This window comes from Morchella importuna (genome assembly GCF_003444635.1).
Source record: "Morchella importuna strain M04M26 chromosome Unknown Morimp01GS022, whole genome shotgun sequence".
NCBI classification, from domain to species: domain Eukaryota; kingdom Fungi; phylum Ascomycota; class Pezizomycetes; order Pezizales; family Morchellaceae; genus Morchella; species Morchella importuna.
In genome coordinates this window covers 440,136-461,387 of record NW_025763419.1, presented here as the reverse complement: position 1 = coordinate 461,387, position 21,252 = coordinate 440,136, and the positions used below count along the sequence as shown (strand labels likewise).

Sequence of the window (21,252 nt, the reverse complement as noted above, 5' to 3'; positions counted from 1 at the left end):
CTCAATGTTTGACTATTAAGATTACGCGATATTTCAAGGTCAATTATCCTACAGCAACGCATTCATTCTGATTGTCGTTATTCCAATATGTATGTTTTTTCACCGAATCGCTATCAAGATTCTTGGCGTTTTGCTTCCTGGGGACGGACCCTGATATCTGGATTAAGAGTATGATTACGCATCTGAAAGTTTCTTTTCTAGATGCTTTCCTACAGCTTTAAACACCTTTCCTGAAGCTATATTTGGACCTGCGTCTCTACTTTATGTATCGTGACCAATTGGTGGGGCAAAACGTTAACGATAAGCTTCCCGCAGTGTCTTTGTTTTTTCCTCTTGTGCTATTTTCGCGTTTCAGCATCTCACCCTTCCGTGGGACCGCGGTGTAAAAATACTAGGGCTCGCAAATCTATATGCATCTTGGGTCATGACGGGAATTTCGTTCAGGGGTGGATCGCCTTTTCGAATTTTGAATAGGGGCTGGTTACTCAGAACACGATAGCGTATCGTCTTGGTAGCACGTTGATCTATGTGTGGTTGTGGATCGAAATAAAACCTCTGCTGCATTCTTCCCTGTTTGAGCGCCATCAGCTTAGAGCCAGCTCTCCAACCCCCTCCTTCTTCGGTATTATTTCGACCTTCTTTCTTCTAGGTACCTCGCGTCCTAACCTACTTCTTTCGCCGTACAGTTTCGTCCAGAATCCTGCATCTATCATCTTTGCTGTCGCTCGTTTCATCCGTTCTTCCCAACCTTCGTTCATATCAACATCCTGCTTTAAACTTTAGCCATGGCCGCCGATTCCTCCGACAGGAGGGATGGTGATTCTTCAGGTTCACTGCCTGCACCGAATATCGCATCACCTCCCAAACCCTCTTTACACCCGGCAGTCTATGTAGCGTATGTTTTCAATCTTCTCAATAGGAATCTAGGAGTTAATGTCTGTCTCTTTGCAGAGTATGGATTGGTTTGAGTTCTTCTGTGATTTTGTTCAATAAGTGGATTTTATTCAGCCTTGAATTTCGTAAGTTCTCCGAAAGTTTAGTGAGGGGTTCAATTGCTGATGTTTTTTCCCTCCGCAGCGTTCCGTAAGACTCCCGGAAAGCCAGTTACTTGATTTCACTATACCGCACGCATTCTTCGAGGTCACAGCTAAACCTCAGAAATTTGATTAATATAGCAATATTCTTAACCACATGGCACCTTATCTTTGCGACTATCGCGACGCAGGTTCTCGCGAGGACGTCTACCCTTCTGGACGGTCGTCACACTGTTAAAATGACCGGACGGATCTATTTGAGAGCGATTGTGCCCATTGGATTCTTTTTTAGCTTAAGCTTAATTTGTGGAAACAAGGCATATCTTTATCTCAGTGTTTCCTTCATTCAAATGTTGAAGGTAGGATCTTTTATCTAAAACAAGAGAGAAAAATCCATCGATGCTTACCATGATTAATTATATAGGCGACCACCCCAGTAGCTGTGCTTCTTGCGGGGTGGGGGCTGGGAATTGATTCGCCCAATCTCAGGATTCTGGGCAATGTTTCCTTCATCGTAATTGGTGTCATAATTGCGTCGTATGGGGAAATTGCGTTCAACCTTGTTGGCTTCCTCTACCAAATCATCGGTATCGTTTTCGAGGCTATTCGTCTCGTCATGGTTCAAAGACTTCTGTCTTCGGCAGAATTCAAGATGGATCCTTTAGTATCATTATATTATTTCGCTCCGGTCTGTGCAGGCATGAACTTCGTCATGTTTCTCATTTTCGAAGGATCAAAATTGGGATTATTCGACATTGCCCGTGTGGGCATCTTCACTCTATTGGCAAATGCTATGGTGGCTTTTGGTTTGAATGTTTCTGTCGTGTTTTTGGTATGTGCTGCCGGTTGTGAATGCCGCTGATGAATCAAAGCTAATAGAACGGCAGATTGGAAAAACATCGTCGTTGGTTCTTACATTATGCGGTGTACTTAAGGATATTCTCCTTGTTGTTGCCTCAGTCGTTATTTGGGCAGATCCACTTAGTGGTCTCCAGATGTTCGGTTACAGCATAGCATTGGGTGGTCTTGTGTACTACAAGCTTGGAGCAGATAAGCTCCGGGAGACCTATGTCAAGCTTCGTAACGATGGTACAGTGGCATGGCGAAACTTTGGGGATACCTACCCGGCATTGCGGAAAGCTACTCTTATTGGCGCAACCGTCATCTTCTTATTATTAGGCTTGGGATCTTTGTATGGAGGCAGCAGCGCTGGGTCCGCATATACGGGAGTCCGGTTATCTGATTCATCAGCAGTCCTTCCAGGCATTCTCCCAGGTAGCACTCCGGATGAAAGTTACAAGCCCAAGCGAAAGCTTGATATTGTCGTCAGCATAAATTCCGAAGAGCCAGCAAAGGTCGGCTGGAATCTAAAAGAAATCAGGGCCATCAAAGCTTTTTCTGGGCTTGACCCGAATGTTGTTGTCTACTTTAGAAATCCAAAGTTGGACCAATTATCTGTCAAGAAAAATACCGAGGCAGCTTCTGTGAAGGGATTAGGAAGTACTGGAGGAGATGACGACACTTATCTTTCACACATCGTGGAGCAATGGGACGACCTTGCGGAACATACATTATTTCTCAACGGCGCATTCAAAGATCTTCCAAAGGTCAAAAGCCGTATCGAAGATTTCTTTAAGCCCAGCACTGGTGTGCTTTCCCTGGGTGCCGGATACGGGAGTTGCTCTTGTGAATCATGTAAGGACCCTTGGGGGAACGATGATCTGAGCCGTGTACCTGGCATTTTCTCTGCTGTCTATTCAGAGCTCTGTCCTCCTTCCAATGTGCTCTTGTCATCTTCAGGTCAATTCCTTGTCTCTGCCAAGCGCATTAGAGGAACACCAAAGCATACTTACGAACACCTGAAAACCCTATTGGAAAGCGACAAGAAACACTGGATCCATAAAGAGGCAAAGAGCATTGATGAACCTGATCACCCTAGCTTTGGACGTGTCATGGAAAAGAGCTGGATGATTGCATTCAAGTGTGTCGATCCCAGGTTGGCGCAAAGCTGCCCAGCTCTTGGCGATAGAAGAAGGGAGACAGACCCAGATGAGAGGTGCCAGTGCATCGATTAACCATTCAAAACCAGAATTGGTAATGAAGCTACACTGTGGAATATTTTGGGGTTTATGGGAAGAGTTAGAGTTAATAAAATAGAGGGATCGGTACCTTCTCCAACTTAAATTGATGGGAACGAACTCAGGATCTTCGGCCCCGGATTTCTTTTATTTCTTTTTATTATTTTGCAATATTTTCCTGTACTATTATCGGCGTGCTTTAGAGAAGGAGACGGAAAAAGATATACATGTATTAATGAATATCCACATGACATGGCTCGATTGGATGATCACTAGGAGTTAGCGCATATATGCTAGATGTAGCTATATAGGTAGAGCGGTTTGGTGCAATGGAATGAAGGCAACCTATCAAGGGCAATATTTTACCCTCATATGTACTGTGACGTGACAGCTTATAACTGAGAAAGAACTATTATCGAGATTGAATTATATAAGGGGGGGCAGGGCGATAATTGATATATAAGAATATTTTTAACAAGCGGGTCTGCGCGCTAGTAAGGTCCAGAGATCAGGTCCTTGATTTGGTATGGTACAGGAGAGCATGTCGGGCCAATAATCCACTTATTCCCAGGTCCCGGTAGTGTAAGTAGTTGAAAAGCCAGCTCTTAATGAAACAGCTATAAGAATAATAATTTGGTTGAGAACCCTAATTTTTATCATGATCACTTTTTTTTTAAAACTCTGCTAGATCCAAATATCTTATAAGTATATAGATATACCGATATGCAATGTGTTATTTAAAGGTTTTGATTGGCTAGGTTTGAGAAGTTGGTGATTAAGATTGCTTTTTTTGAGTTGCTAACACATTGATTTTTCTTTGATTTATATATTGATTTTTGCTTTTCTTGAGATGATATCATGATATTAATTTTTGATTTTCTCGGTAGAACTTGAATATAATAGTATTGATTTTGCTTTTTTATGACAATATAATCATGATTGAATTGATTTTTCTTTTTTAGAGCAATATAGTAGCTATAATTATGTAACGGGGGTGCCTTGAAAGGGCGCGACCGTGACTTCGATCAGGTAGATAGGCAGAAAGGAATTTGACAAGCTATCCTTTCGGCTCGTTCGATGGAAAGATAGAGTTTCATTTGTTTGATCGTTATTTGTAGTCTAGAAACTTAATAACTTTAAGGGGGCTCCTCGCTGGTAAAGACTCGCTGATCCCCCCGAAGCCAAGCTGGGGCAACCGAGTTCCTTTATGGAAGTTCGGCGCCCCTTCCTTCATTACCTCTTTCCTTTTTTCACTGGCCGTCCGCCTTTCAAATAATCTGGGGGCACCACCTATTTTCTATCAGGGGGGAGGAGAAGAGTTGCTACCACACCGCGGACGAATTTTCGTCCGAGTCAAATCTCGCAATCCTTGCCAAGAAAGGGTCGGGATCCTAGGAACTAGAGGAAACAGCCGACCAGACAGCAATTGCTTATTCAGAGTATTTAGAATAGATTTGGGTGTTTTTAAAGCAAAGGTTTGCTTTGGTAGTTTGGGTCGCACTCTTACCCCCCCCAAAGATGCACCGGGCTGAAACAGGAGGGTTCCGGCGGTTCGACGCTCCGGGGGTTATTTTTGGGGGTCTAAAACGTGTTTATTTTGCAGTGTTTCCTCAACTCCGCAATTCGTTCATTCAACCACCCCAAATGGACCGGAGCATCGCCAGGATCCTTTCTGACGTGGTAAAGCATATTTTCCGGGCATCGGCTGCAAAGTTATTGCGCCTCAAAGGTTGAATGCCAAGGTAGGGTAATTTATGTTTGGGGTTACCCTTCCTTATTTGGTCTGCTCGTCCTGCTGCTCTAGTTTTGGTCCAGTCGTCTAGCTTGACTTGTAAGACTTCTTGCTCATCTCTACCCTCTATACCAATAGAGGTAGGGGCGCATCTGCCCTTCTCTTCACCCATCGATGAAGAACTAGCTGCGGTTAACCTAGGGCCGTATGGCTTGACTGGTAGAACAGGTATTTTTGTAACAGCCCTACTGTGGCCCTGTTACACTACTCCTCCCTCCGGTAGACTCGTCCCGAGTCTAACCTAGGGTTTTTGGTATGGTACGTTATGAGCATACAAGAAAATGTAGCTCTAATAATCATTCCATACAAACTCAATGTAATGGGGACAGCCTTTCCTCGTATCGCTAGAATCCGAGAGAAAGGATTTGGCCGTGCAAGATAGAAATCAGGAAATCGGATAGTTGGGCGGGAAGGATCCTGAGTACTTATACTCCAAAGGATTCCATTCCCTGCTCCTACTCCCTTACTAAGTTCTGGTGATCCCTTCTAGCGGAAGGGAAGCAATACCACCGCTACCCCGCTTCTCTCTAAGCGTTAGCGGGTGCTTCCGGTTCCGAAGGCAACCACCCTTAGTCAAAGCCTTTGTAACACCTGCAGTCTTGATTGTCGCACAACCGGGACCTGCATGAATGAGCTACCGCTCAGGCGTAAGCTTAATCATTGCTGTAGAGCTCTTCACTTATTGTAGACTTTCCCAGGCATAGTCCCTGCCACTACCGGCGGACTTATCATGCTCAGAGGATGTAGAGGATCGCCGAGCACTCAGAGCTTCACTCTGGCTGGCCTTCTAATCATTGGCGAGGCATAGATTCGTCAATCATTGCTCCCATGAATAGATCCTCTTCCTAGCGCTCAGAATGTAGTTACTCTGACAGCTGGTAGCTAACCACACTGCCGGTACTTGCATGTCACTGTGCAACTGGCTTCTATCAATAACTCTCAGCATGTAACCGGGCCCTGTGTGTACTCATACACCAGACAGTTGAAATGGCTCCGTTACACTCTATTTTTTGCATCCATTTCTATTGACAAAGGAAACCTCAAGTGAAACGTGTGACCTAACAAGGGGAGACTCGTTTTCTCCACGCTTATCCCAGAACACTCCGTCGTCTCGGTTTCCCGCACTTTCCTGTATTACCATGCGTCCCATGATTTTCGGGGATACTTCGCATGGAACTCTCGGAGTGGCTCGTCTGCCATTCCTTACAACAATTTGTACGGTTCCCAAGAGTCTTCTGAGAGATAACCCTCCCAGGTAATCCGATATTGCACGAACTTCTTCCCACGACCAGCCTGCTGTCATTGGCTATCGGCTATTTTCTTGAGAACGTAACTGCCTTCCCCTTGAACCTCATCCGGAGGTGGAAGCAGTATAGCTCGTTGAGGGTCCAGCAGAGATATATGGAAGATATCATGAATGTTCCACTGAGTAGGTAGATTCAGCCTGTAGGACGCGACGCCAAGTTTCCCGACAACCTCAAAGGGACCCATTTTTTTTTTTTTTGGTGGTCTAGCTTATTTGAGGGTCACTTGGTTAAGATGTTGCATCGGTCCAGCATCACCTCGTCCCTAACCTTCAGTTCTGGAGCACTCATCTGTTTCTGATCATACCATTTTTTCTGCTGTGCTTGTGCCGCGCTGGACGCGTCGAAGTTGTCTAGTTTCCGTTTAAGTGAGGGCCAAGTGGAATCTGGTTGAAACCTATAGTTCGCGTAGAATGGCGATGCTTTGGTTGACTCTTGGGTGGCCGTGTTGTAGGCGTACTTGGCAAGCGGGAGTAACTCTGCCCAATCGTCCCGCTGACAGAAGCAATAGTTTTTTGAGATACTGTTCTAGCGTTTGGTTGACTCTCTCAGTTTGCCCGTCAGTTTGAGGACGATATGTTTCGAATCTAGAGTCCTGATCGGAGATAATCTCCTCAGGAAGTCCATGCAGTCGCCATATCTCCCGGAGGAAGATTTGAGCAAGTTCTTCGATGGTTGCTTTGGTGATAAAGTCCATTGAAATGGAACTCCAAGGAATAGAGAGGACCTCTAAAGGTTGCAACATCCCTTTCTTTTTGTGTGTTTGAGGCTTTAGCGCGTTGACATGTATCGCAACTCTGAACGTATTCTTCCACATCGTTGTCCATCTTTTGGCAAAGGACAGTGCCCGAAGGCGTTCTGCCGTTTTGAATTGTCCAAAGTGACCAGCAGTCTTCGAATCATGTAGGGCGCTCAGGATCTTGAGCTTCAGTTCCCGATGATTTGGAATGTACCACCTTTCCTTATAGAAGACGTGTCCGTCCTTTAAAGTCAGGTATCGGTTCACCAGATTCCCAGAGGTGTTCTCAATGGCTTTTTTCAAAGAAAGGTACTCTGGATCTAAGGCTGCTTGAGCCCAGATTTCATCCAGGAGCACCGGTGTGAGTTTGCAGATTTGGGCTGATCTTGCACATGCTGAGTTGATCATAACGATCGGGTGTTGGACAGAACCCATTATAAGTTGTCCTGGCTTAAACAAGAATTTCAGGGTCTTGATGAGCCTTACCCCCCTCTTTAAGGGCGTGGTCCCAACGCCGCGACAAGATGTCTGGTTTGGTGACGACCGTGACCGTATCTTTGTAGGAACGCAGAAGGTGACTCCGGGGGTGGTGTACCTCTATGGGATTCCGGGGACAACCCCTTGGCGAACCCAGGCTGGAGGAAACCCAGAGGTGTAACGGAGGTAAAGCGAGCCCAACTCATGCCTAGGTTCGGAAATATGGGAACTGAGGATCTTATCATCCACTAACTGACCCTTGGCTGTGAGGGTAAGGGCCTTCCATTGGGCTGCCGCATCATCCCTAGAGATAGCTTCGCCAAAGGCTGCTCTGAGAGCATCCACAAAGGAATCCCAGCACTTCCATTTCTCATCTAACACCACAGACATCCCAGCTATCCGGTTGGCAGAAGCTTGGTCAATGGAGCTGTGGTAAGCCTCATACCAGTTGGCTGGGGCTTCTCCTTCCATCAGGTTACCAGCATATCGGATCCTAACCTCTTCGTAGGTAAAGAACTGGCTTTCAATGGAGAAGACATTCTCACATTGCCTGATGAAGGTCTCCACATTGTTTGCTTTGCCATTGAACTTGGCCTGAGGGTGTGCCTTTGGTTCTCGGGCCCTGGAGGCAGCGGAGGGGTGTGAGGGGGCCGGAGGTCTCATGAACTGTGTCATGGAGGCCAGGAGCTCTGTCTGCTGCTTCTCCAGCATCTTCCTGAGGTATCTCCGCCATCCTCTCCTATCTCCATACTCAGGCTCTGAATCTGAACTATCTGAGTCCCCTCCCGGGTTGGGATCGCCACCAACCGGGGGGACTATTCCATTTTGTCCACCATTACCCGCTGGTTCTGGGTTCTGGTTTTTTTTTTTTTTTTTTTTTTTTTTTTTTTTTTTTTTTTTTTTTTTTTTTCTCCACCGGGGGTTTCTCTCCGGCTGGAGGTTTCCCTCCGGCTGGAGGTTTCTCCTGGGAGACTTCGCTCGTTGAAGCATGACACAATGGCACCTAACTCCTTGTCGTGAACGTCATAATCCCGTTCGGCTTGTGACATCATTTTGGAGTAAAAGACTCCTGGATACCACTTGTTGTCATCTCGGTGGAATTGGGACGGTATGCTAGATTTAGCGAAGTTGGAGGCATCGGTCTCAATCTTGGTAGCTAGCTCGGCATCAAAGTGGGCTAGTACGGGGGCGGATGGAAGGCCTCTTTCAGGACTTCGAACGCATGCTCCTATCCCTCAGACCAGGTAAACTCGGTGTCCTTGTCTCCTTCCACGGTTAGTGCCGGGTTCGGTTAAAGCCGGACCGAACTCCTGCTTCGGCTAACCACGCTGATTCTCGGAACTGGAATAGGAGTTCGCTTATAAAAGCGGGGTATCCGTCGAACTAAGGAGGGTAAGAATTCTTTTCCTTCTATTCATTCTACACTCCAGGGAGTTCGATCTTTCCACACCCAACACCAAATTTATCACCTCCTTTCAGCAATAATGTTTTTCTTTATTCTATTCCTCTCTTTGTTCATTGCGATCAATTCGTCTATTGTACAAGCGTTTTTATCTAACGCTAGTCGATCTCGGCGGGGGACAAGGCTTAGATCCTCAACTGGTGCGGTTGTTACTGATCTCCTGGAGCTGGATGGTGGTAACACCATCCACGCTCGGAGAGTTGCTCGTAAAGCCGTCCGATCACGGAGTGCTATGAGGTAGGCATGATCCAGCGAGTTGTGTAACCTCTTCTTACTACCGCTAATGCTTCCACAGGCATGCTGTTCCTCGGAGTTTGGAGACCTCGACCTTCGATGGCCATTTCAACCAGGTCCCATTTCTGACTCGGGAGGATTACCGTCGTCCTTATCCCTTCTCCCAACCAGGGGACAGAAGTGTTGGTCAGGCTCGTGTCCGTGCGGCACTGATGGAGAAACGGGAACAGGTGCGGTGGATGCGGGATGAGATTGCGCGAGATGGAAGGGGAGCTGAGTGGATGCGGCAGCGAGTGGTCCAAGAAGAGGCAAGGGAGAGACAAAGACTGGCTCTCCAAGCATATTACGAGGCATGGTGGCGCCAGAAGAAAGCCAGTTATCCCCCTCTTCCGGACTCTTCCTGCCGTCATCGTGGACGAAGTAACGTTGACTTTGGTTGGGACTGGGGCCCAGATGGGGAATGGGGGCCGTTGGTCAATGGGACTATCAGGATTTTCTAGGAGCGATCCTGAATGTGGTCTCCTTTCCGAGCGAAGCTGGGCGCTATAACCCTTTGAGCGAATGTGGGCGCTATAACCCTTTGAGCGAATGTGGGCGCTATAACCCTCTGACGGATACAGTGGAGACCATAGTAAAGTGTTAGCCTCTCCCATGCCAGCCTGAGCTGAAAAAAAAAGCTAACTGCTCGGTTATTTCAGCCTTGAAAGTGGTCCTAGGTGTTCAGGTAGGTTTTTTTCTTTCTCGTGGGGTTCTTTAAGCGAGGAGCTTAAAGTTATACTGTAACGGGGGTGCCTTGAAAGGGCGCGACCGTGACTTCGATCAGGTAGATAGGCAGAAAGGAATTTGACAAGCTATCCTTTCGGCTCGTTCGATGGAAAGATAGAGTTTCATTTGTTTGATCGTTATTTGTAGTCTAGAAACTTAATAACTTTAAGGGGGCTCCTCGCTGGTAAAGACTCGCTGATCCCCCCGAAGCCAAGCTGGGGCAACCGAGTTCCTTTATGGAAGTTCGGCGCCCCTTCCTTCATTACCTCTTTCCTTTTTTCACTGGCCGTCCGCCTTTCAAATAATCTGGGGGCACCACCTATTTTCTATCAGGGGGGAGGAGAAGAGTTGCTACCACACCGCGGACGAATTTTCGTCCGAGTCAAATCTCGCAATCCTTGCCAAGAAAGGGTCGGGATCCTAGGAACTAGAGGAAACAGCCGACCAGACAGCAATTGCTTATTCAGAGTATTTAGAATAGATTTGGGTGTTTTTAAAGCAAAGGTTTGCTTTGGTAGTTTGGGTCGCACTCTTACCCCCCCCAAAGATGCACCGGGCTGAAACAGGAGGGTTCCGGCGGTTCGACGCTCCGGGGGTTATTTTTGGGGGTCTAAAACGTGTTTATTTTGCAGTGTTTCCTCAACTCCGCAATGCGTTCATTCAACCACCCCAAATGGACCGGAGCATCGCCAGGATCCTTTCTGACGTGGTAAAGCATATTTTCCGGGCATCGGCTGCAAAGTTATTGCGCCTCAAAGGTTGAATGCCAAGGTAGGGTAATTTATGTTTGGGGTTACCCTTCCTTATTTGGTCTGCTCGTCCTGCTGCTCTAGTTTTGGTTCAGTCGTCTAGCTTGACTTGTAAGACTTCTTGCTCGCCAGGATCTCTACCCTCTATACCAATAGAGGTAGGGGCGCATCTGCCCTTCTCTTCACCCATCGATGAAGAACCAGCTGCGGTTAACCTAGGGCCGTATGGCTTGACTGGTAGAACAGGTATTTTTGTAACAGCCCTACTGTGGCCCTGTTACAAATTATATTGATTTTTATTTTTCTTTATACGATATCAGGGTATTGATTTTTGCTCTACTTGATACGATATCACATTATCAATATTTGCTTTTCTCGGTACGATATAATCATGATAACATTGATTTTTGTTTCTCTCCATAATTAGTAGATTTTGGTATTATCTTCCACTCAGAGATTCTCCTCTGATTCCGTTCTCAAACCTGTCCCAACTCTGCCATATTCAAAGTTGTTCCTGAATGCAGACCAGAGCCATTAGAACTAGTAAAAGATTTTTTGCTGATTAAGTATTAATAGACCAACATGAATGCAGGTAAAATCAAAAATAAAAGGTTATTTTTTGCTAATTTTGAATTAGATTCTTCTACATTAATATAAAGTTTTGAGTATACCCTTCCTGTGGCTATATTCTCATATAGAATTGCACTAAAAAATAATATATGATGGATTATCCTCTCCGGCCGAAGGCCGGCAACGACTTGTATATAATATATTGTGATGTAGGTGTATAAGACTTGCCCCCAGTCAATCCTACATGCATCTAAAGAGCATCATCTCCACCTACATACTCTCCACAGTACGGTTAACTATAAGCCCAAGTCCACTACGTTAGATGATATGTACGTGTATATATTAATCCCCGGACACCCACCAACCGATAACCTAATATGGAAACTGATCGACCCGAGTGATAATACATGAGTATATTGCTAGCCGCTACCCGAACGGTTAGAATAAGGTCCGAACTTGTGTATAAATATAATCTTGAACTATGGATGTGGAGGTCTAATTTTTTTAAAAAAAATATGGCGCTTCTTTTCATTCAAATTGCTTTCAAATATTGAGGAAGTTTGATATAAACAATATTTTTATTTAATACTACTGAGGTTTAGTCAAATGCTTTCAAATTCATTTTTGGGATTCTATGTAACCCTAGGTACTCTCCTTTTTCTGGGATTTTATCGCTGACAATTCGTTGATAATATTTGATATCGAGTGAGACCTGGTGACGGAAATTATGGCTAAAACGGGTTAGAAAAAACAAATCTTCGTTGAATTAAAATAGCTACAAATTTTCTATTTAAATACATATATGTTACCAGGCTAAGCAAGCCATAACTGTAAGGTTGCATGCAAGTAATGAATTAAACCAAAAAAAAAAAAATCAGGCTAAGCAAAGTCCGACTTTTTGTTTAAGGAGATTGTATTCCAACTAGGGCCACAATTGCCATAACTGTAAGAATTAAACAAAAAAAAAACAACTAGGGCCACGAAGAGGAAGACCTGCAATAAGCCGCCTGAGTTTTTTTTTTTTTAGTGTTCTTTAGTGTGAGGCCATCTGGTCCATAAGGCCGTTCAAACCAGTGCAATCTCTTCAATCCCGAGACATCACTAAATCTTGATAATACTAGCATTATCCCTTATTAAAAATTACATATTGGCTCTTTGTGGCTTGAGGTGGCGGTGGGGCCCTTGTTTCGGTGCGGTGTGTTGCTGGTAACATGAGTGATGGATCTATAACGCTAGAAAAGAATTTGATTGTAGATTTATATAATATATAGTTTACGTTCCTCTTCGCTTATACTAGAGAGTGAGTTCGTCGTTTGTTGGACGCACACTTAATCAATCTGGTAGCTTCATGCCTTCCGGCCTCTTCCCTTTATGAGGATTCACTACGTACATACCCCCGTTAGTTCTTCGGAAAGTTTTTGGCTAACCACATAGTACCGTCATTTGCAAAATTGTTTTCGTCCTGAACCTTTGTATTATGAGATTAAATCATAAGGTATCACTCGTATACAAAGGTACCAGTGCATAGCTGTGCCTAGAAGTTTCCTTATGTATGTAGGGAGCGGTGTAGAACACATCACGTTGTGACCTGTTGTGCGGATGCGGGCATCAATGGATAACCCCACGATCTGCGGGCTCGGCTAATTCGTCTGCGAGTGGCGCATGACCTTGGTTACGCAGCCGGCAACTGTCCAACTGTCCAACTGCCAACCCCTCATCTATAGGTCGCCGCCTCTCCGCTAGCAGCAGCATCCTAAGAAACAGCTTGCTCTCTTTAAAAGTCCTTCATATCTCGATATCTAAGTCAACCCAGTGTCCAAGTCAATTCACTTTCCAACAATGGTATGTATGCAACCTAATCTATGCCCCTCCCCTCGCTCCTCTCCCGTCCTTTTCACCCCCTGCTGCGGTACAGCAACTACAGTAGATATATACCCGCTGGGAGGGATGGAGTGAAGTGAAGTGCAGACTGCATGGGCTATGACACAGTACGATATTAATACGCGGCATCTAGTCTACCGAAGAAACCGGTCTCCCCGCTCACTGGACCGTGCGGTTCTCCAAGTCTAAGAACCTCCCATACTACTTCAACACCTCTACCAACGCATCGCAATGGGCTCCTCCACCTGATGCGGACACCGAGAAGCTGAAGGTGTATATGGCGAATAAATTCCCCGCCACGATGCTGCAGCCGTCTGAGGGCGGTGGCCAGGCGGGGAAGATCAGATGCAGCCACTTGCTTGTCAAGCATGAGGGAAGTAGAAGGGCTAGCTCATGGAAGGAGGTTTGTTGTGCCCACCTTCCCCAGCCCCCCAACTTAAGCTGAATAAGGGTACAGGCCAAAATTACAAGGACAAAGGATGAGGCCATGGAGATAATTCTCGGCTTCGAGGCGCGTGTGAGAGATGGCTCGGTTAGCTTAGCTGACCTGGCGCTCACCGAGTCTGATTGCAGCAGTGCGAGAAAGCGCGGCGATCTGTTGGTTTCCCCTTCCTATATCTATCGCAAACCACCTTCCCAGTGCTGACAGAGAATAGTGGGTTCTTCGGAAGGGGCGAAATGCAGAAGGAGTTTGAAGATGCTGCCTTCGAGCTAAGACCTGGTGAGATGAGCCATGCTGTGGAGACTGCTTCTGGAATCCATCTTATCGAAAGGTATGCGCTTTCCTTCCTGTTTTCATTTCTCTCCATCTTGCTTGCCGCTTTCTCTATCCCGAATTTGGACGGCTCGAAACTAATTCGGTGGCATGTGGCAGGTTGGAATGAACCTTTAGCTTTAGGTACTTACCCGTTCAGAGATATTATTCTCGTAGTAAATGAGAAACGAAATACAGCATTTTTCCCCCCACCCCTCCTGCGTTCAGGTATTCTACTCGTTTACCGCCATCTACTTATATCTTCCCCCTTCGCTTCTCATCTTTTCCTCTGCTAGTATGTAGCGTATTGCTATCGATTGATTCAAACAAATGAACTTAGAAGGCGGGTATATTGGGTGATTATGTATATTGTACCTTATGTACTGTACATCCGGCTGCATCCCCGGATCCCCGGCCTTCGCATTTCTTTCTCTCACTTCTGCAGAGAAGGAATTTGGTAATTTGCCAGTCAGATACCGACTTTTGAGATAGATAGCAGAACTCAATTAAGCAGTGTAGAGTACCTGAGACACGTGTATGTGCATAGAGATAGAGTAGTATACCCGGCCGGCGTCAATCAGATCTACAAGGCAGTCATTTTTGAGAAGACCCTCGGCCCGTGTTTAGCTTCCTGGAGCAAGCTTGAGAGTACACAAATGTACTGATTGAGGTGATATAACCCGATCCATTCCATGAGTACTACCAGAACCTGTATGCAGTAGAGTTACTACAAATACCGTACCGGTACTCTACATACTCTACCTAATCCCTGTTACATGCGCATATCTGGGCCTTATCTCCATGGATCCAACGTTCTATCGAGATCGAGGAAAACAAACAAAAAACCTGAAAACAGCCATTCCCTCCACTCCTCCATGGTCCACTCTACCATGGGTGGAGGAGGTTAGGGCGGGGCGGATAAATTTGATATCCATCATAACCTGTGGGATGACTTCACGAGCCCAAACAGATCGGATGCTGATGCTCGTGAAGTGGGGAGATGGAGCGGGGGAAACACGTATTCATCAGTGAAACGAATCACCCAAGAGAAAATGAGATCGATGGGTGGGCCATGGGGAGAAGTTGGGACCCTTCCTAGGAATTAAAAAAAGCTTCAGAGGCTACAATAAGATGCCATGCACCGCACGGACATCGCCGATTCGCCTGGCGATGAAGTAGGTAGGTAGGTGTAGGTACATATGTAGGTAATAGCTGAGCGCCATCACGAGTCATTTCACGCAATGAGTGTTTTTCTCGGTTGGTTGAAGCACTGGCTGGCTGGTTGACGGATCGATATCGATATATCACGAACGGGATATAAGACAATCAAATCAAACGTTTCGACAGCCTAGTACTGTCATATAATCCAATTACCGGGTTCCAAGAGCGGAAACACAACACTCTAGCAGTAACTCCAAGCTCTGTCAATAGGGACTGGGGGGGTTAAAAGTTCTTCCGAGAAAAATTTCTGGTGTTGACATTAGATGATAAATATAAACATTCGCATGTGACATGAGTTGTTGGAAAACCAGAAATTTGGTGTTGGCGGGCACATGTCTGATCGTATCATCATATGGAGGGGTATGTATCCTAGTGTGTGGGTTTAATTGAGCCTCATGCCATTTCTTTCATTCCTAACCTTCACGAACGTACCTCGGGTACACGGGAATGAGAAGAGGGTTTCTACTCGTTCTCTAATTGAAGCCGGGAAAAAAGGTTTCGATTCGACCAATGTTGTTGTCGATGTGAGAGTTCAGGCTAGGTACCCACCAGCCAGTACCACCACCACAATGGTCCACATAGGGAACGTTTCCGCCACAGGGCTGACTACTGACGATGCATGTGGCGGCCGGAAGCGAGAAGTTCGTGTGGTGTGTGTTTGGGTTTCCGAGCGAGCTTTAATCCTTGCCTTGCGCGCTGATCGTCCCTTCCGCGGATTGGGATTAGGGAAAGTTATCTTTGGCGCGGCGTGCTCGAACCGCGAGCGGTTTTCACATGTGAAGCCCTTTTTTTTTTTGACTCCTCGCGATGTTCGCAACACACTCAGTCTGAGCTCCTGAAGGCGAGAGATCAAGAGACCACCCTGTGATGGGTTAATTGGATGAAACCTCTGTCGGTTCTAGAGCATTGAGAGTTAATTGACTGCATAGCCTACCCAGAGGTTTAAAGAAGAGGAGTTGACAGGAAAGTGGAGAAAACGGTTAAAATATAATGCAGCTGCAGATAGGGCCAAACGACTCACAACCTATCGTCGAAATCTGCAGTCGTCGAATCTAGCAGTTTGCGGACAACATACCGGCAGATTTACGATATCGGAAAGCACACCCATGACAAGCCAGCCCAATGATAAGAGACCCTATCGAGTGGTGTCCAACACTGGGGGGGTGCTTTTTCTTTTTCTTTCTCTTCACATGTCAGGCAAAGTGAGGGAGGCGAGAGTTGCGGCGCGGAGCGCGAAATACAGTGGGGGGGGACGAGAGGGGTTGCTGCTGCATACGTACGTAGACGCAGATACTTATCACCCACTCAATTTTGGGCAGATACGGTCTGTGTGAGGTACATATGTTTCAATACAAATACGACGGTTTCCCCCCCTCATCTGCCTTGATCTTACCTGTCCCTTAGTTCTACTCATTGCTTCATCTACACTTGCGCTCCTACCTCATTGCTACATAGTAAGTTGATCCTCCTGGCTTCAACCCAACCACATATTTCCTCCTATTCTGCCCCTTCTACCCTCAAGCCAATCCTTCTGGTCTCGTTATATATAACATTCCACTAACTCGCCTCGTATCAGTAGCTTCATCATTTCCCCCCAATAAAAAAAAAACACAATCACCTCGTACAACCTACTATCATACCATCATAATGTCTGCCACCGAGACCCAGGAAATGACCAACGGCGAGGCCGTCACCTACAAGTCACTCGACCACCTTGCCTCTTACCCAATAATCTCTGACTCCATCACCACCTTCAAAGGCTACCCTCTTGGCCAGCGATCCATCAACATCACACACTCTGCGTACAGTACCTTCATTGCACCATTCTCGCCCTACCTCTCCAAAGCCGCCCCTCTTGTCAACCGCGCCGATGACCTCGCCGAAAGCAGCCTAGGGAAGCTCGAGGAGCGCTTCCCCATTGTCAAGGAGCCTACTGAGAACATCAAGAACTCGGTCGTTGGATACCCAAAGAAGCTTGCTAGTGAGACCTACCGACGTGGATTGGAGCTTGCAAATGACACAAAGGAGTATGTCTTCAACGTCTATGGCGAAGAGCTTAACAGGCAAGGATCCGGAGAGAAGGGGTATATTCCTATGGCCAAGGCAGGTGTGACGACTGGATTGGTGGTCAGCTCAGACCTGATGAGCATCATCGCGTCGTACCTGGGAAAGAAGAGCAAGAAGGCCAACGAAAAGCTCGAGGAGATTAAAAATGATGCTAATAGAAGCAACTAGAGTGCTTTTTTAAGCCTCTTAGTTTTTTTCGTTTTTGTTTTTTCCTTCTTTATCTGTGTTCTTTGTGTAGGGTCGGATTGATGTTTTGGCACACATCCTGGATTGGTCTGCTGCAAGCTTTGCTTTTTTGCTTGCAGTATCGAGGGATTTTGTTTTTTTCTTATCGGCTTGGATCTTAATTCTCGCTCCCGCGGTTTTAAGGAGGCACCAAGCAAGAGGGCTGGGTCATCGGGCTTTTGTGCTTTTTTTTTATCGGTTAGATGGAGTGGCAATTCGTTTTTTTACTTTTTCTTTCCCCCTCAACTTGAACTTCTCTTCTAGGTAAATATATGTAGTCTAATAGAATCGGTGTTTTTTCCATTACAAAAAAAGATACATATGCAACGCGCGCGTAACTCCCAATTGTGAAAAGAAAAGATGAAACGCCCTAAAGCGCCCCACTTATGCAAACGGTATTTTTTTTGCCCTTCTGTCTTCGTCCGAAGTCAAGCCTCCTGCCCGCCCGCATGGTTCGCCGGCCGGACAAGTGGAAGGATGGGATGGGGTAAGGCAGGTCGGCAGGTTCGGTAGAGAAGGTGGAGGTAAGGGATCTGAGCACAGACGGGGTCGCCGATGACAGCTGCAGATGCGTGGCGCATACATATCGGCCCTTATCACAATCGAGTGATATTTGGTGAAGACTGTATATATGTTTGTGGATCGTGCATTATATCATCGTAGGGTCACTTGTAGTTCTTACAAGACCTTATGGTGGTTGTTTTTGGGGCGGTGGGTATTGTTCGGGCTGTGCGCGGGGTGCCTGGTTTCAGATATCGATACTACAATATCGAGGTGGAAACAAGAAAGCCATTTATCTACATAGCACTGTTGCAAGGTGGTCTTAGAAACGGTGTCCACAGGATAACCTTAGTAACTCGATGTGTCATCTTTGCGTATAAAAAGATACCTTTCATCCTCCTCCGTGATAGAACCATCCTATTACCTACATATATTGCGTCTTCCCACTCTATACCCGTACTACCACACAATACAAATACCAGTACCGGTAGCCAGCAGAGAAAACTCCTCCCGGGTCCTCCCTATCCCATAGTTGTCTCACCCCCACACCTCACCCCCACACCTCACCCCGGACTCGCACATCAAATATCCCGAAGACCAAGAGTGGTAAACATATCCCCATCACCACCACGAGGCAAGATGGGAGTACATACACATCCAAACACGCCCTGACCGGCGGGCACTATATGCTCCAAAACAGGCAAGTAAGCGGAGCCCACATTCTGCCCGTCGCCGTTCGATCTTGTCCCACCGCGCCAGCGTCCGATTACAACAACTCAGCGAGGGGTATGGATACGGGTACGGCTAGGCAAATTTAAAAACATGCATCTATCCCTTCAGCCTGCCATGTGCCTTATTCCCACATCTCGATTCCTCCTGGTTGTAGGTCGTTCGAGATTTAACTAGTGCAGGGTTCGGAGGGTCAATGATTGCGGATACAGGAAAATGGTCTGCCAAGCCACAGCAGCCCCTCTGCGGTTTGGTGTTGTCACGCGGGGTCCTAGAGGTGTCGACTTGTGGCATGAGGAGCTGTCTTTAATTGAGTCTCTATTCTTGGTCTTTGGGATTCTTGTCACCCAGGTTTGGTCTTGCGCCAGCAACAGAAGTCACAAACCACGGGCTTGGCATCAATCATCTAGTCTGATACGGTCATAAGTTCCCTATCTGAACCGGAGTCCTAGCTAGGAGATACTATCCTGGCCCAAACAATTCTCTGTATGACCACTCGTATTCTCCCCACCTAATCGTTCCGCCGGAGCTTGATCCTTCCCACCCAAAAAAGATTGTCCAACTGCATCTCTGCTTCACAGTATCTCACTCGATCCCACAAACGCTGGAAATTCAATTATAGAGGACTATAGAGTTTTATTTTAGTTATAGGGCTAAGTTATGATACATGAAAATCCGACAACACGCCAAAAATAGAAGGAACCATGAAATCCGACAACGTGCCAAAACAGAAAGAACCATGACGCCACCACACACCACCGCGACAAGACGGCAGAGAGCGGGGCGGGGGTGTCTCTCGGGCAATGCGGGATAATCTAGAGGCAACATATAGTTCGACGCGGGGAAAACAGTTTCTGCCGATGAAATATATGCAAGATGCACCTATGAAAAGAGCGGCATAGATGCACAGATATACCACAGCGAAAACTCCTTTTTTCCCCGAGAAAAATAATGTTGGCTCCGTATCACCTCACGGCCAGGTTAATGGCGCGAGTACTGGGTACCCCCAATTGTTCGCTGTACTGCAATACGCGTCTAGTTGGTGTGAGGATGATCTGGAGGGGCTATATACAGGTCCACGCGGGGAAAGGTACAGTTTCCGCCGATGAAATACACGCATATACATCTATGAACAGAGCGGCATAGATGTCACATGTACCACAGCTAAAAATTTGTTTTTTTTCCAGAGAGGAACAATGAGTGCTCTGAATCACCTCGCGGACAACTAGAGGAATAGAGGGTGTTAGGGGATATGCGGGGGTGCTCAAGGTCGATGGATAATTTCCTTTCTTGAACTGATCAGGGACAAGATTAGTTTTATCCAGCTCGATTCTTGAGTACTGAGGCGATATTGACAGGTATCCTCACGGGCATGTGCACGTGAATATCGCCTCCTCCCCCGCATAATGGAGTGAACTCGGCGATTTGCTATGAGAGACAGTAGGCATATATCTATATAGGCACTCGAACGAATAGTCAACATTCTCGGTTTTGTCAACTGCTCGGCGAGTGGCAATATATATGCTACAGCTCGAAAATCTCTCAGAGAACAAACCGACCTTCCCCAATACTGGTGCACACAGCACCCGGGAAGACGAGGTCGTCCACACCGATCTGTGCCAGCCAATTCACCTAACGTTCTTGGAAGGTTTGATCTTCCGAGACCTAGGGCGGGGTTAGTGAACTGTTGGGGGAAATGAATTAGTTAGGGCCAAGTCGGGGGCTCACCGCCATGTGAATAGGCTCCGTACACACCAATACTCAGCGGTCTCGGTGAACAGTTCGACGACCCTGGCGTAGGTCGTTATAGGGCGTGGGGGCGTAAGGGTTGAGTGGAAACCTTCGCGACGGTCGGTCCTCGCACCCCATCCTTCAGGAAGCTCTACGACAGGCAATGTCCACTTATTCCCACAGCTAGAGTTGAGGACAGCCAGGTGGGGGATAAGATAGAACATAGAACTTTCCGGTCGAAAGAGCCGGTATCTGGTGGCGGATGGGAGGAGGACGGAGGGGGCCCGATCGAATAAACAATTGGATTGGCACCCGCACGTAAATCATCCGGCTGCTACATATATACAGCGCTGGCAAAAACAAAAAGGGCCACTTCGTCCATTACCTTTTTGTTTTTCCACACGCCGGCGGTTGCCAAAAAAAGGCAAAAGAGAGCCAGACGGATGATATTGGGGGTGTGACACCGGGGGGGCGACACATGGGGGGGGGGGGGCTTCGCAGCATGTTGAAATACTATATAGTAGCCGCCCATGATGTGTCGAGCAGGTGTCAAGTTTGAGCAACAGGGTCGCCTAAACAGCGTAGTTGGGGGAATCCCATACCCACCTATTGTAACCCCTTCTCTGTTGGATCAACCATAGGAGACGGGGGGTGGGTTGGGGTTCCCGACGAGAAGTGGGCCGGTGCTGTGAGCTGGTTGCTGCTGAATTGAAATTGGGATGTGGTTGGCCGCCTATTTATGCGCGGTTTCTGGACGCTAGACACCGCTTATTTCGATCGAGGTGAATCGAGGAATCTAGATGAGTGATAGGTGGTGACGCAAACAATACCGCATAGCAACCCCCCGGATTAGGGCTAACCTAACCTATATGCACCGGAGAGTTTATGTCAACGTCGGAGACGTCAGTGAGATACACGCTTTCAACAAACTTCATCTTC

General features: G+C 46.8%; 5 protein-coding genes across 5 annotated transcripts; 3 read left to right on the top strand and 2 right to left on the bottom strand.

The window, feature by feature from the left end:
• Positions 1-785: 785 nt before the first annotated feature.
• On the top strand, positions 786-3,109 carry LAJ45_07148 (uncharacterized protein; the record flags this gene model as incomplete). The annotated part of the gene is made up of 6 exons (XM_046116707.1): positions 786-895; positions 952-1,019; positions 1,078-1,083; positions 1,176-1,393; positions 1,459-1,866; positions 1,922-3,109. The coding sequence occupies 6 exons, from the start codon at positions 786-788 to the stop codon at positions 3,107-3,109; spliced, it is 1,998 nt and encodes a 665-aa protein (XP_045970109.1).
• Positions 3,110-6,605: 3,496 nt separating this feature from the next.
• LAJ45_07147 (uncharacterized protein) lies at positions 6,606-7,382 on the bottom strand (the record flags this gene model as incomplete). The annotated part of the gene is made up of 1 exon (XM_046116706.1): positions 6,606-7,382. The coding sequence occupies one exon, from the start codon at positions 7,380-7,382 to the stop codon at positions 6,606-6,608; it is 777 nt and encodes a 258-aa protein (XP_045970108.1).
• A 162-nt stretch (positions 7,383-7,544) lies between these two features.
• On the bottom strand, positions 7,545-8,135 carry LAJ45_07146 (uncharacterized protein; the record flags this gene model as incomplete). The annotated part of the gene is made up of 1 exon (XM_046116705.1): positions 7,545-8,135. One exon carries the CDS (start codon positions 8,133-8,135, stop codon positions 7,545-7,547), a length of 591 nt encoding a protein of 196 aa, XP_045970107.1.
• A 4,908-nt stretch (positions 8,136-13,043) lies between these two features.
• LAJ45_07145 (uncharacterized protein) lies at positions 13,044-14,135 on the top strand (the record flags this gene model as incomplete). The annotated part of the gene is made up of 5 exons (XM_046116704.1): positions 13,044-13,046; positions 13,219-13,488; positions 13,543-13,682; positions 13,742-13,983; positions 14,038-14,135. 5 exons carry the CDS (start codon positions 13,044-13,046, stop codon positions 14,133-14,135), a joined length of 753 nt encoding a protein of 250 aa, XP_045970106.1.
• A 2,572-nt stretch (positions 14,136-16,707) lies between these two features.
• LAJ45_07144 (uncharacterized protein) lies at positions 16,708-17,295 on the top strand (the record flags this gene model as incomplete). The annotated part of the gene is made up of 1 exon (XM_046116703.1): positions 16,708-17,295. One exon carries the CDS (start codon positions 16,708-16,710, stop codon positions 17,293-17,295), a length of 588 nt encoding a protein of 195 aa, XP_045970105.1.
• Positions 17,296-21,252: the final 3,957 nt, after the last annotated feature.